A 15,623-nucleotide genomic window follows, 5' to 3' on the forward strand; every position below is an offset into this window, starting at 1 on the left:
GGTGGGGGTGGGAGTAGATAAAAAAAGTAGCCCCATATGAAAAGGAAAAACAAAATATTGATGTAAGTAGCATATCAGTGAGTGGGAGAGGTAATAATGCTTTCCGTAAGATAGGAGTTTTGGGGGTTGTTTTAAACATGGGCAGCATTCAAAAAGTTGACCTCCCTGCATATACTCTGGAATGGTACAATCCAGGAAGATCTCAGCCACTCCTGCTCACTTGTAGAGATAGCGTAGGCCTGGGATGATTTGTGCCTTCAGTTTTGTACTGCAGGTAACTTGCAACTTTGGGTGGTAAATAAATAAATAAATAAATAAAATGGGGTGGAAAGGGAACAGACGTCTGGGGAAAAAAAGACTTTGGCAATCTCACCCACCATTGAACTCAGGGTGTTTTTGCTATATGCAATTTTTGCTTTAGGCGCGATCCCTGGAACATAATCCCTGTGTAAATTGAGAGTTGCCTGTATTTTCTCTCCTTGATATTCCTCAGGGTCTTGTTACCTGCCCCAAATCTACAAGGTGGGAAGGACACGGACACAAGTAAATGTAAAATGCCCCTTTGCAGTTTGCTGGGTTTCAGCTTAAATTATAGGCAGGAGACTCTGCATACTTTGTATGTATAGCATCTTGGGTTCAGTCCCTGGTATCTCCCACTGAAGGATCAGATAGCTGGGGAGAGGGGTTTGAGTACAACAGTAGCCCTGATGAGGAGGCAGATCTGCTGCCTGGTCCTTCCCATGTGGGATCTGCTAGCTTCAGAGCCTGCCTCTCATTCCCTGCACACCAATCAGGTGCCTCTGCCACCAGACTTGAATGACTGGGCCACAGCCTCCTCAGAGGATCAGGAGAGACCTTTAAAGCTTCCCCCAAAACAGCCCCTGCAGCCTCTACTCTGTCATTGTTAGCATCTCTTGGTCAACTTATCCTTTGTAAATTAGTCCCTCCCTGCCCCTCCACCACAAGTAGCTTTTTAAATTTGTGGTATTCATAGCACGGTTTATAATATGTGTGGTGTGTGTGTAATAAGGCAGTAAAACCTCATGCTTTAAGCACAGGATGTGTCGTAACTTACACAATGACTGTGTGGCATTCTTTGGAATTTCATGTAGCAAAGGACTTGGGTATCTATGGGGAGTCCCTTTCATTATTCTTGCATTTTTCCCTGTGTACCTGCAGAGGCAGAATTAAAAGATCTGTCTGAGGCTCTTGACTTGCTTTCTGCCCCTGAGCTGAAAACCTTAGCAAAGGTCTTCCACCTGCCAAACCCAAATGCACAGAAACAGCAGCTCCTGGAAGATTTCCTCCGGTTGTCAAAGCAGCGTTCTGTCTTCAGCAGGAACCAAGCTGGCATTGGGAATGTGATTCTGAAAAGGTAACTTAACTTTGGAGTGCCTTCCCTTCTAAAATGATGAAATAAAAACACAGAATTCTGCATCAGGGCCACCCAGGAAAAGCTAGATTCTGCAACCTCAGTAAAAGATGCCAATTAACTACGTTGCAAAACTTTCTGTTGTTAAAGACTGATAGATGAAAATCTTGTCCTTTCAGTCGTTAGCAGAAAGTTTTGAGATTGATTCCCCAAGAAACAAGGAAATAAGGCATTTTTGTCCATAACACAGTTGGTGTATTGCAGAAATAAAGAGCCCGTCCTTTCAAATGGCACCTGTGAGATATATCTCTTTCCTGCATTTCTGTTTTTGGTGCATTTTTCTTTCAAAAAAAGAAAGGAATGAGATTGCTACTTCTCAGGAAGTTGAATTCTGTTCCCAGCAGAGACAGGAAAACATGCCAGTATTCTGTGTCTCCATGATTTGCTCCTACACTTTTTAAAGCCTCTAGAAAGGTGGAGGCTAGAGGATATTTGGTTTTTGCAAAGCCTCTGTTCTTTGCTTCAAGAAATGCTGTGCTTTCTGCTCCACTGTAATCCAGTTTTCAACAGCTGCCATAAGCACAGCAGGCACCTTTCAGGAGACTCTCCTTTTTATAATTCAGTCTTGAACTATGCACTGGTTTTTAAGCAGATGAATATCCTGGTTGATGTGTGTGTGATTTTGGAGGAGCATCTCAGCACTTCAGCTGCATTGTTATATCTATTTTTGCAGGTGGCAGGGGAAGAACGTAAAGCTCAGGGAAATTCTATTCCTGAGCTAATGTTTAAACATATTCATTTTGCTTTCATACGCATAAAAAGGGTGAACATAAATGAAATGGATCTTTCTGATTGAAAATTACAAGCAATCAATATCACTGATGCATGGACAAGGTCATTGCAATACGATGGTACAAGGAGCAAAATAGACGATAGTGCATTTAACCAAGAGTTGTTAGCCATAAATTGCCATGTGTTTGAGGAGATATAAATTTTTTGTTACATGCAAATTCAATGAAACGGTACCATAGATCACCAAATTTGTCTGTTTGGTTTCCTTTTCTTAGCGCTTTCACCTTGTGTGTTAATTTTTTGCATCAGAGCAGCAAACCAAATTTATTGATAATGTATGTGTAGTAAATTTAGATGTGGTGTGTTCCATTGCCTTGCTGAAGTTAGCCCAGCAGCTTCCAGTTGCATGATTTGAGATTATTATGTTGTTGCTGAGTAAAGTTTGCAGAGCTGTTTGCTTTAGGAAAAGGACCACCTTCAATCCAAAGAACCTGTTTGCAAGGAGCATGCAGTAACTCTTCTAGCAGCGGGGGAACAGGGCAGTGACTCAAAAAATGTTCCAGTTTCAGTTGGCATCAAGGCTTAAGGGATCAGGCAGTGGCTTCATAGAAATGGGGGGGGGGGAGGGACCTGAGAGAGAGAAGGTTGTCCTGTGTCACCTGGCATTTCCCAACCTTGGTGCCTTCTGGATAATTTGGACTGCAGCTCAACACTGTCCATTCCTGTTGCCTGGCTCTGATGTTCGTCTAGTGGGTTGAGGATGGCTGATGTTAGAATTCTTGGAAGGAGTTCACAGATCTCAGGGGCCACGGAGGGAAGGGAGGAGTCCCTTGAGAAGGCAGGAGAACTTGGACATTTGGAGTCACAGAATTGTAGAGTTGGATGTGTACCCCACAGGTCATCTAGTGCAGCTCCTGCAATCCCATGGGGCATGTGATGATGATGATGATGTTTTGTTTTGTCTACAAGTCTTTCTCAACTCTGTAAGAGGCACTAACGTTTTGGAAAGTGCTTGCTTCCTTTTATCCTTATGGATGCTTTGTGATAAATACATTTACACCCACATCCACACTCACCCTCCCATCAATGGAATTAGACTAGAAAGAAGCATCCTGTTGCAAGCAAACAAATAGGGTGTGCTGTTTACTGGGTTGCAGACGGTGATTGTGTGGGGTCCAGGACAATGCCTCCCATCTGCAGATGGACCCATAGGCCCAGAACGGTTGGCAACCCCTCGCCTAAGCTGTGAATATCCCCAGCAGCCTAGTAATCTGCCGGAGAAACAGTTGAAAAAAAATGGTTTAGGGGCTAAAATCCTTTTAAAGAGCCTCACCCTTACAAAAGAGTCGGCCCCATTGGACATTGTGGGACATAATTCTAAGCAAGCGTTGGACCATGTGTCTCTGTAGAAGACCTGAGGGTGTTTAGTTCATGTTGACTTTCCTTTTCCTTCTTCTTCTTGTTGTTGCATACTCCTCAGAGCAAAAGATGTGGCTGGCAGATCTGTCAGGGTTCATAAAGTTCCCCGGACAGTCTTCTCACGGGTGCTGCTGCTCTTTTCCCTGACTGACCCAGTGGAGGATGAAGAAGCTGGAAGTGGCGGCCAAGGACAACTTTCCACAGTCCTCATGGTGAACATGGGCCGCATGATCTTCCCCAGTTACACAGTCAACAGGAAAACCCAGATATTCCAGGATCGGGATGATTTCATCCGGTAGGGAGGCATCCAGAAGGCCCTGGATACTGTTTCCCCCCTTCTTACTGTAGTTTTTCTTCTTCTTCTTACTTTTTACAGAAGGAGCCCTGCTGGACGAGGCCAGAGACCCACCTAATCCAGCGTCCTGTTCTTATAGTGGCCAACCAGGTGCCCATGGGAAGCCTGCAAGCAGGACCTGAGGGCAACACACTCTTCCCACCTGAAATTCTGCACACCTTAGATTTTTAACCTCTGTGAAAGCTTTTATACATTTTGTTAGTTTTTGTATAGTACTGCCATGCAGTGGCTTCTGGTCTTATTATTGTTGACATGTTTCTAATGAATTGCTACGTTTGCTTTATGATGACTTCAAAATGTGACAATGTTCATATAATCCAACTGGGTTGTTTTTTGGATTGTCAGGGAAGAGTGCTCTGCTGCTTGGATCCTGCTGTGAGAACAGGATGCTGGACTAGATGGGCCATTGACATGATCCATGTGTTGATATATTATGATTTGAAATGGTTTGGTATTTGATTGTTCTGACAGTGATGCAAATTAAAAAGTTGCATGCAAATTTAAACATTAAATCTTTGAAACCCACGGTATGTGGAAAAGGAAAGAACATTCATAAGTTGAGGTCCACTTACCCATCCTCCTCTCTTGATATAAACATAGACCCTAAACTTGGAGTGGGTAACCTGTGGACCTCTGAAAAAAGATTTGGGGACTCGGCTCACAGGTTTGGGAGTTATGGCATGATGCCATGATTCCACATTTAAGAAATTCTGTTCTAATTGGGATTTGGCAGGTGGTACTTTTACCATAATTGTAGGCAGTCTTCCCCAACCTGGCGCTCTCTAGATGCAGATCAGACCGTGTCAGCTAGGTCTGATGGAAGTTGCTTCCTAAAGCACCTGAAGGGCAACTGGCTGGGGAAGGTGGATTTTACAGAACTTAGCTGGGTGGCTGTTATTATGGTGGCACATCATTCTGTAACTCTGAGGAATTACCAGGCTGAATGCTGTTCTAATTCAATTGCTGGCTGCTGCTGCTATAGTAGTAATCTTTATTGTTAAGTAGGTGTTTTAAAACTATCTTTTAAAATAAGTTGTATGAATTTGCTTAACAATGCTATTGTGAGGCACCTTAGAAGAAAGGTTTCATCTCTAAAAGCTGGGATATAAATCTACTGCATAAACAAATCCTACAGCATAATCTGTTCTGAGATGGTGGCCTTCATCTTGAAATCATTGCTTTAAATTATTATTATTATTATTATTTATTATTAGGTATGCCAGTGCTGCGTACTTGTCAAATGACATCTCTGTGGCTGTGACTCATGGGAACTGGAAGGAGGCGCACAGACTCTATGAGGTGGCCAAGGAAATCTGGCAGGAGTTGAGGGAACACTTTTCTTTGAGGTATGAAGGCTGAGTGGAGCAGGAGGAGGCGGCAAGGGGGGGGGGGATCTGCAGTGAAGACATGTGTGGGCTGGGGCTTGATGCACGTTGTACTCAAAAAAATGGAAGGGGGGCTGAAACAAAGTGTGATCTCATTTCTGGTGTATTATTATTATTATTATTATTATTATTATTATTATTATTATTATTATTATTATCATCCCACCTTTCTGCCAGAAGCAGGACTCAAGGTGCCCCCCCGATTAATCATGGATAAAACACCAAAAGTTCAAAACATATAAAATACAGTTTTAAAAGTCATTTAAAAGATGTAAAAATAGCACAGCACTATTAACAGCCATTTCCTTAAAAACAGTCATTTCCCCAAAGCTTGCAGAATTAAAGCAGTCTTCACCTAATGGAGGAAGGACAAGTAGGGAGCCAATCCAGTTTCTCTGGAAAGGCATTCCAGAGTCTAGGAGCAGCCACTGAGAAGTCCCTCTTCCCATGTCTGCACCAGATGTGCCTGGGAGGGAGGTGGGACTGAAGAGCTGGGCAGCTTCATGTGGGAGAATACAGTCCTTCGAATAGCCCAAGCCTAAGCCATGAGGGCTTTATAGGTCATAAGCAGCACTTTGAATTGTTCCCAGAAACAGCCAGTGGAGAGCTGCTATAGTGAGGGAGTCGTGTGCTCCCTATAACCAGCCCTGCTCCACAGTCGGGCTGCAGCTCCTTGACAGCTGAAATTTCTGAGGACCTCTCAAAGCCCCACGTGTTACAGAAATCCAAATGGGATGTAACTAAGGTGAGTGTCACTCAGGACAGATCAGGCATCTCCACTGGTGCAGTGGCGTTAACTCTGCAAAGGCAATCCTGGCCACTGCAGAGACCTGGGCATCCAGGATCAGGGCTGAATCCAGGGCAGGTGTAGCCTGCCTTTGACAAGTGGCTCATGTTCTCTGCTATAAATAAAACCAGAGTCTGTTTTGTTTGCAGCTTTGGTATTATTCTAGGAAGCATTGATCATCAGGGTTTATTTGTCACAGTTCCATGTTTTTGTTCCTCAGCTCCACAGAGGTGAATTAGGAAGTGGGTTTTCATTTTTCCCTGAAAAAGAGCTTGCAGGCAAATTTATTCTTGACAGTAAAACCCTTGAATAGCTTAGGGTATTATTCCTGGCCAGAAATTCAAGAGAATAATAAAGGGCCTCATTTTACAGTTTATAGTTCATAGTTTAAAAGATTCCTTTGAGAAGGCTAACATCTATTGTGGCATAAGCTTTCTTCAGTACACTGGCGAGTCTTTGTTGTCATGAGATTTGGCCATGTGGGAGGCCTTTTGCAAGACCTCTTTACCCTGTGCATATGGGAACCAGCCTCATGTTGACTCTTCCGCTTCCAAAAGGATTCTGTAGAGTTACAGTGAACTGCTCTGGATATTTGGCCGACTGCCTTCAAAATGTGCTCCAGCCTTCCTTCCTTGTTACTTTTTTTCGCAACACAGACAATTATTTTATTTTAGATTCAGGTGGGTAGCTGTGTTGGTCTGACACAGTCAAATATCTTTTTAAAAAAATATTCAGTAGCACCTTAGAGACCAACTAAGTTTGTTCTGGGTATAAGTGTGCATGCACACTTCTTCAGCTATCACATGAAAGCATATACCCAGAACAAACTTAGTTGGTGCTACTGGGCAATTTGTTAATGTCTTTTATTTTGGAGAGCTGAAGGCCGTATGCCTCTGAAACCCAGTTGCAGGTAATTGCGGTGGGTGCTGCTGTTGCACTCAGGTGCTGCTTGCTGGTTCCCCCTAATGAGCCTTTGGTTGACCACTGTAAGAACAGGTTGCTGGACTAGATGGGGCCCCTTTGTTCTGATCCAGCAGGGCTCAGTATGCATTCTCATCTCACTACTGTTTCCACTCAATAGCTCCTCCCCCTGCCCTTGCTGGACTTCATAGTGAACCAACCTGTTGGATCTGGGATGACTGGCTGCAGGAAGCGGCCTTAGCCCAAGCCAGACCAGTGCTGCATCTGGCTCCCTTTTGTCTATGCTTCTGGCAGTGGCTCTCCAGGGCTTCTGATGGGACGTTTTCAGCCTGACCTGGAGATGCCTGGAATTGAACCTGGAATCTTCTGTGTTTAAAACAGATGCTCTTGCCATTAAGCCAGTGGTTCTCAAAATATTTTCTTTGGGTCACACATTCAGAATAAAAAATTGCTCAGACCACACTAAATTTTTTTTATTGATAAGAAAAACTTTGCAAAACAAAAAAGAAATGACTCCTGGCAGGGCTTGATTTGTAACATAGAACACTACTGCTTTATAATATGATCATGGAACATCCAGAAAATATATAACAATGCAGCTATGTAAGAACATGAATCCTTCCCAAAATATAATTATAAAAAAGCCTCTTACATATGTACCTTAACTCAATGAGAGGTGTGTGTGAGCTTGCTTTTGCCAGGTAATCTCATTTGTATTAGGCCTAATTTGAGACAAACAAACTCTTTGTCTCCTCATCACCACAAAGAAGTCTTTCTCTTTTCTGATCTTTCATATTTGTCAGAGTTGAAACTCCCTGTTCACAACAAGATGTCATAGAGAACTATAGAAGAATAGCCAAGGCTCTTGAAGAGAGGCATGGATACTTTTTTCTGGCTGTATATCCAAAAAGAGTCCAGTGGCATGCTACACACTGAAATGTTGAGTGTTTCTCTGATTGTCCCTGAATCTTGCTGCCACACATGCCATCCTGTCCTGCCACACCTCTTGAGAACCCCCGCACTAAGCTATAAAACACGGAAGGCTGTGCGGTACTGTGCCAGGCTGTTGGCCTATCTAGATCAGTAATGCCTGTACTCTAGGCAGGATTTCAGGCAGGGGTCTTCTTCCCCATCTCCACCTGGAGATGGCAGGGATTGAACCCGGGACTTTCTGTGTGCAGGGCCGGCCCTCTACCACTGAGCTGTGATTCTCCCCAGACATAGCAATAGGAGGGATACCTGTACATTGCAGGAAATGGTGGCTGTCTTACAGCTTTTGCTTCTCCCAAGCAATTGCCCATCTCCAGGCTTTTTCATAGAATCATGGAATTGGAAGGGGACCCAAGGGGTCATCTAGTCAAACCCCATGCAGTACAGGAATCGCAGCTAGAGTGGGTAGTTCCATGGCAAAGACTTCCTGTGTGTTTTGTCCCCCCCCCCACCTTTTACAGGTACCATGCAGCCCTCCCGGAATACTTGAGGCGTTTCACCGTTGGGTGGGTGTACACACGAATCCTCTCCCAGGGTGTTGAGATCTTGCAGAGACTACATATGTATAAGGTAATTATAAATAAATAAATAAATAAATAAACAACCTGCCTTTCACCAGCAGGTCCCAGGGCAGGTTACAGCAATTAAAAAATCCAAAATTAAAAATGTGGGCCCTGAAAATGTATGTCTCAGATATCTGTCAAAAGGCCAGGGCACAGAGGTGTGTCTTCATCATTCCCGAAAAGCTGTGTGGTGAAGAAGCCATGCGCCATGTGTTGGGGCCAGGGAATGCCCTTGTTTAGCAAAGTCATAAAGCCGACTGGAAGCTCTGAAAGGCCCAGCCTGTCCTGGCTGCAAATGGTATCAAATTCCAATGTTCAGGGTATGTGGCCGAAAGGGCACTATCCATGCAAAGGGGGCAGGTGTCAACGGGCTTGGTGGAAACCCTGAAGATTGCTAAAAGTACAAACAAAACACTCAGGCAATTTTTGTTGCAGGGCCACTGCCACCTTTTACTACTAAGCATTTCTGTATTGCAGTTCAAAGTCTTTGAAGTGCTTCACATACTTTCCCTTGCCATAATCCTTACAACAGACCCTGTAAGATAGGCCTCTATTACTTGAGTGCACCCATAATGCAGATATAGAAAGCTGGCGTTCCAGCTTTCCCCAGAGCCACCTAGAGAGCTCGCGGCAGAGGCAAGGAGTGAGATGGGAGTTTCCCAATTCACAGCACGGTCCAGGAATGGTCAATGTTGCTGGATATCTAAAGTAGCATCATCTTTTGAGCGTTGACCATTCTGACCAGGGCTGGTGAGATCTGGGAGTCCAGCGTGGTTTGAGGGCCACAGGTTAGCTATCCCTGGCTTAGTCCCTTGGGCACCAAGCTACACACCTTTTTTTGACCCTTGGCCTCGTGTCTGCCCTAGGAGGCAGTGGAACAGCTTCAGGATCTTTTGGCCCAAGACGTGTATTGTTCTGACAGCAGAGGACGGTGGTGGGATCGTCTGGCTCTTAACTTGCACCAGCACTTGAAAGACACAGAGGAGGTAAATGCACCCATCTCTGCCCCCTTTGCACCTTGCTTGGAAGGGTGATGTCTTCTCTCCTTGCTCTCCCACAAGCGCCTTCCATCTGGCTGTCAGCCCTGGATGGGGCAACTTGTGCTTGAGGGCATCCACCGGCCCCTCTTGGTTTGGTGGGGGTCTGTTTGCTCACCTCTCTGCAATGCTTGCTTGTCTGCTAGGCCATCAGGTGCATCAGGAAAGGTCTCCAGGACCCATTTGTTCGCACAGGCCATCGACTCTCCCTGTCCCAGCGAGCCCAGAGGATGAAAAATTCCTCAGCGTGTAAGAAGATAGGGCATCTCCTCCAAGATCTGCCGCTTCTTTCCGTGGAAGATGTCGCCCATGTGAGTAGCTATTGGATGTCTGGAGAAGCCTCTCTTTTGTGGTCTGGTGTACATTTATAAATTGGGAATGTGGAAAGGTGCCAGACTGTTTTCTTTTTCTTTTTCATCTTGGCTTCTAAAATGGTTCACACCCAGCTCATACATAATGCTAATCCATGGTTTGTTTAGCCAAAGGTGGTGCGTTTGTACATGTGAACCTAGCAGGTGTCAGGGACTGGCAGGGCACCGAGGAGTGGGTGGCAGAGGCTGTAGGGCCAGAGACTGACTCAGGGGAAGGGAGCAGTGGTTTATGGGGTTTTGTGCTTGCTGCAAGGCAGGAGCCAGGGCTGAAGGCAGGGGAAGAGTCTAAGAAGGAGGAGCTGGGGAGGAGATGCAGGATACAGGGCAGGAGCCGGACCAGGGAGGCGGTGGAATCCCCTCCATCCCCTCCACCACTGGCCCTCAGGACCAGGAGGGGCTTGAAGGCACAGCAGCAACTTCTGTGTAGGAGAAGTCACAGGTTGCTTGTGTGTGCCCCTTTAGACGAAGGTTGTACAGTTTGGGTGAAGGCATGGTCATGCTATTGCTCCAACAGTCCAGTTCAGCGCACAAGCTGGGGGAGGGGGTGCCAACTACTTGGTCTCCAGAAGAGTGTGTGTGTTCTGAACAACTTAGCTGCCCTAAGTGCATGCTTCGTCAATAAAGAGTTAAACTACCAGCTGGTTGTCCTCCTTGCACTGGGTATGTCAAGGACAGCAGGCTAACCATGGTTTGTTTTCTGGCAACAGGCCACAGTGTCAAGCCATGGTTTTTGGGTGGTCTTAACTGAGGTTGGGCATTATGTCCAAATCCAGCAGCCTTGCTTAACTGTGGTTTGTTGAGCTCCTCCACCCTGGATGTTCGCCAAGCTTTGACGAAACAAGCTGTGGCTTGTTGGCTTGTCTGCCGCTGGTTGTAGAAACTGATCAGAACAAACTAGGTGTTGACATTCTGCGTCGGCCATTCATGAGCTTTTGTTGTCACAATGCAGGGTGGTAGCAATTCTTTGATGCAAACTAACACGATTCCAGAGGAAGTGTTTTTGTGTGTGGCACCTGCTCTTTGCATGCAGAAGGTTCCCAGTTCAACCCCTCGTGTGCCTGCAGTTGGAAAAAGAATCTCCCTGGGATGGTGGGTTAGCAAATAGTCTGAGTTGGTATAAACCATCTGGTTATATTGAGTTTTACTATATGTAGGAGCCCTAGCTCAGAGACTGAGCAGCAGCTTCTCATGCAGAAGCCCCAGACGCCGTCCTCAGCGCTGCCAATTAGAACAATCTCAGATCGCAGGTGATGGGAAACAACTTTTTCCCTTGGTGAGCCACTTCAGCTGATTGGCATAGTGGGCATGTGCCAGCTGATCAGTCAGACAGTCCAAACCATTAATAAACTGCTGGCCTTCTTTTTAGGAAGCTGGATTTTGTGGCTGAGGTGCACAATTGGGGCCTCCTATCTATATAAGGGACGCGGGTGGCGCTGTGGGTTAAAGCCTCAGCGCCTAGGGCTTGCCGATCGAAAGGTTGGCGGTTCGAATCCCCGCGGCGGGGTGCACTCCCGCTGCTCGGTCCCAGCGTCTGCCAACCTAGCAGTTCGAAAGCACCCCTGGGTGGAAGTAGATAAATAGGGACCGCTTTCTAGCGGGAAGGTAAACGGCGTTCCGTGTGCTGCGCTGGCTCGCCAGAGCAGCTTTGTCACGCTGGCCACGTGACCCGGAAGTGTCTGAGGACAGCGCTGGCCCCCGGCCTCTTGAGTGAGATGGGCGCACAACCCTAGAGTCTGTCAAGACTGGCCCGTACGGGAAGGGGTACCTTTACCTTTAGCTTTAAAAATGGAAAGTGTATATATATAATTATATAAGAGCTAGTGCCTGCCAACCATCCCAGCGCCTGCCAACCTAGCAGTTTGAAAGCACCCCTGGGTGCGAGTAGATAAATAGGGACCGCTTACTGGCGGGAAGGTAAACGGCGTTTCCGTGTGCTGCGCTGGCTCGCCAGATGCAGCTTGTCACGCTGGCCACGTGACCCGGAAGTGTCTGCGGACAGCGCTGGCCCCCGGCCTCTTAAGTGAGATGGGCGCACAACCTTAGAGTCTGTCAAGACTGGCCCGTACGGGCAGGGGTACCTTTACCTTTACCTTTATCTATATGTACAGAGCTGCAGCAAGCACCCAAAAGGTGCCATTCTGTGCCCTGCAGTGACTCCACTAGAGTCAGAATCAGAGCAGATCTGACAGCATCAAAGCTGCTTCAGGTGTTTGTGGGGTCTGTTCGGACAGTATTGTTATTAAAACCTGGGAAAATGTGCTGTCCTGCATCTGACCTGTGTGGTCTTGGGTGTGCACTATTTGCATGCTTGTCTGCATGAATGATTGTGATGCATTTTGCAGATTGCATTTTAAATTGTTCGTTTTGAAGCAATTCTAACCATCCTTTTTCTGTACTCCTCTATTTCTCCTCACTGCCTACCATCCTTATACTTCTCAAAATGATGCTTGAGTTGCCACTTTCCTGAACGTGCTTTGCCCAATTGCATTCTTTCTCCTGCAAGAGCTGCCATCAGAGCACCAGCCTCTTGCGTCTTCCCATGTCTCATTTAATACGCTTCAGAGGCCTCTGTTCCCTTCTGTGCTGTTCTCCTCCTTTGCTGTCCCCACCTGAGAGCTGCTTCAGCAGCCGTATGGGGCTTCCTTCCTACGTGTTCAATGAGACGTGCAATGTGAGAACAAATTTCCAGCCCTGACACCAGCCCCATTTGTCAGTCCCCAAATGAGTCAAAGGGCTGACAAGGAGACAGCACTTAAGCGCTGGGTGGTCTTATTTCTAGCTTGTCACTTAGCTGGTGTTAGCAAAGTTTAAGTAGCAGCCTCTCTTTCCTCTCACCCCCCACTTCTCTCTCATTATAATTTAGAGTTCTGTAAGTGAGAAAACATTGCAGTGCACAGTGTTCTTGTCCAGGGTGCCAGCCAGTCAGCAGTGCCCAGTGGCAGGATACTCCATTTCTCTCCTCTCCTCTCCCTTGCTGCCTGGTCACCCAACAGTCTGTTGCTACTGAGCATGCTCAATATTTATTGGGCTAGTTTTGGAATTTTACCACTTCGCAGGTTTTTCTTTTCCCTAAAGGTTCTTTGTCATTCTGCAAACTTTGGATTTCGTCTCCCAAGGCTGATGATACCCCCTCTTTTGCATAGGGGGTATATAGAGGATAATAATTGATTTCTGCACTTTGATTGATTGTTTTTTATAGAAAAGATTTTTAAAAGTTTTTTCAAACAAATATAAAAAAAAATATTAAGTTTCCCCCAGTCACCCCCCTCCCCCAGGAACAGAAGATGTATCAGATTTTAGCATAAGCTTGTGTGCAAACTGACTGATTATTTTTCATCAGGATGTGAAACCCAGCCTTTCCCACCTGTCCCCCTAACTGTTTTCTATGCAATAGCCCTCTCTCAGTATACTATTATTACACACCCTTCACCCCAAGGCCTCTCTCTCTCTCTGTATAGTGATATGATTTAATTTGCTCCTTCTCCCTCCTGACCCCCCCACCCTCTCCATGGGGCCTGTGTAAAGTTTTCACCATTTCTCTCTTGCCCTAGTCGCCTTCTGCAGTCTCCTTTTGTTTATTTTGAACATACTTTTAAACCATGCTCTCACAGAAAATATAGCATGGTGGCACACTGGGTAAAAGCATGGTGTTGTAGCAGCAAAAGTAAAAACACCAGTAGTTTTGATTTGCAGGTTACCATCAAAGGAAAGCTGTGCCCACAGACCGGAATGGGGAAGTCCATGTTTATCATGGAAGATGTTGGTGCCGAAGACCCAGGAGAAGACCTTGAGCCCTCCACTGTGGTGTGCTCTGTCGAGGAGCTGGCATTAGCCCACTACAAGCAGCATGGCTTTGATCAAGGTAATGGCTGGCCGTTGCTATAGAAAGCCATCAGCCAGCACTCTGCCCCTCCCTCCCAATGCTCTCTCACACTGCCATGTGACCAGGAAGCAGCCAGTGTGGCTTAATGGTTAGACTGTTGGACTATGACCTGGAAGACCAGGGTTCAAATTCCCACTCCGCCATGAAGCTTCCAGACTGGGCCCTAACCTCAGCCTCATTTAAGCATGCTTTACAGTTATCAAACCTGAAGGTAACCAATGTATGAACAACTTGCAGTCATGTTATCCTAGTCCAGGAACCATTGCTACTGTTTCACCAGCTGAAGCTGGTTAAAAACGCCCTACAGTCAGGCGGTTTTGTGGATTCTGCAGTTTCAGTGCAGCTCTTTCCCCTCCTCCACAAACCCTGCTCCCTGCCAGATAATTTCCTCACAGAATGGAATCACCAAGAAGTGGTAAATCATGGCCGACTTTCTGTTCATAAACTTTCTTAATCAATAATAAGGCAAACTTTTTGCTTTGTTTTGCAGCCTTTTGCTAATGCCTCTTTTTACGTAGTAATCAGCTTGTGTCCTGAAAATTAACTGGCAGATAGGTCACCCAAGTTGTAATTGCTTCCAAGTTCTAAAGTAGTTGAAAGAAGGTAGGTTTTGCAGACCTGATGCCCTGAAGGCTAACCTTGAGGGCTATTATATCGCATCTGGGCACGATGGTGGTTCCTCGCTCCTAAGATGCTCCTCAGCATCTCAAACCTTTTTGTCTCTGGGGACTTCCAGAGAAGGTGGTGGCGGACTAGGCATCAACTGCTGACCCTCCTATCAGCAGAGATAATTATGTGGCAATTTAAGATAACTGGGTTATATATCTTGGTTACCAAAACTCCCTTTTGAAATAAGAGAGTTAGCCTCACATGCTTAGAAGGTCATGCCTCATTCTCTCCCTCCTCTCTGCCTGAACTTCTTCACAACCCTCAGAGGGACTGGAAAGAACAGCTACCGTGGGTGTTGGCCAGAAGACCTCTAGCGCAGTCAAGAGTTGTTGGAATTCATCATATTAGATTGGAGAAGGATTGTGACTGACATTTAATGATAATAAAAATTGAAGAGCTTCTTTTAGTCGTCTTTTGGGTGGAGGAAGGTGAATGTGAGAGGTCTGGGAATGAAGATTGAGGAAACATTGCCTAGCAGATGGAGAAATAGCTGGACACTAATAGAGCCCAAAGTTATCCTGGAGTGCATACTTCCAACATTTTCGAATAATTGTTATAAATCAATAATATACATAATTGGCAGAGAACTGGAAGACTTTCCTTTATTTTTTTTAAAAAAAACTTTTTAAATCTTACTTATGACTTCTTCCTCCCCCCCAGCCCCAATTATCCTTATGTTTTGTTCTGCAATTTGAAGTTCCTTATCTTTTATCAAGGAAGATACACACAGGAAGGTAATGGATTGAAGATAGAGGGCAGAGAGGAACTCCCAGGGTGAGAGGCTGGGGGAAGACTTAGTAATTTCCCTTTTTCCTTCTTTTCCTTCTTTCCTTTTTTATTCTCTTCCTTTCCTCACCTCCCCCCCCCCCCCTATTTTTATAGTATCTTATGTGGAAAACCTTCAGTAAAAATTGATTACACAAAAACTTATTGTGTCCAGTGTGACAAACAACTTTCTTCAGAGCATGTGAGGATAATCTCAGGTCTCACTATCTCACAAGGGAGGGCATGACAACCAAGATTAATGTCTTGGTTATCGTTAATCACCACATAATTATCTCTGCCAATGGGAGTGTCTG

At 45.7% G+C, this 15,623-nt stretch overlaps 1 protein-coding gene across 5 annotated transcripts in view; it reads left to right on the plus strand.

Moving 5' to 3' along the window:
* The window catches only part of FAN1 (FANCD2 and FANCI associated nuclease 1), a 29,440-nt gene that overhangs the window by 8,476 nt on the left and 5,341 nt on the right, over window positions 1–15,623 (plus strand). For 4 of the 5 annotated variants that reach the window (XM_028705680.2, XM_028705681.2, XM_077918779.1 and 1 more), the window contains 7 exons: window positions 1,180–1,375; window positions 3,645–3,878; window positions 5,153–5,284; window positions 8,483–8,591; window positions 9,451–9,570; window positions 9,768–9,932; window positions 13,686–13,854. In XM_028705680.2, the coding sequence (XP_028561513.2) occupies window positions 1,180–1,375; window positions 3,645–3,878; window positions 5,153–5,284; window positions 8,483–8,591; window positions 9,451–9,570; window positions 9,768–9,932; window positions 13,686–13,854 (1,125 nt within the window). The remainder of the gene's footprint in view (window positions 1–1,179; window positions 1,376–3,644; window positions 3,879–5,152; window positions 5,285–8,482; window positions 8,592–9,450; window positions 9,571–9,767; window positions 9,933–13,685; window positions 13,855–15,623) is intronic. The other variant, XM_077918778.1, reaches the window with a different exon arrangement.

This window comes from Podarcis muralis, chromosome 14, assembly GCF_964188315.1.
Source record: "Podarcis muralis chromosome 14, rPodMur119.hap1.1, whole genome shotgun sequence".
Lineage (NCBI taxonomy): Eukaryota > Metazoa > Chordata > Lepidosauria > Squamata > Lacertidae > Podarcis > Podarcis muralis.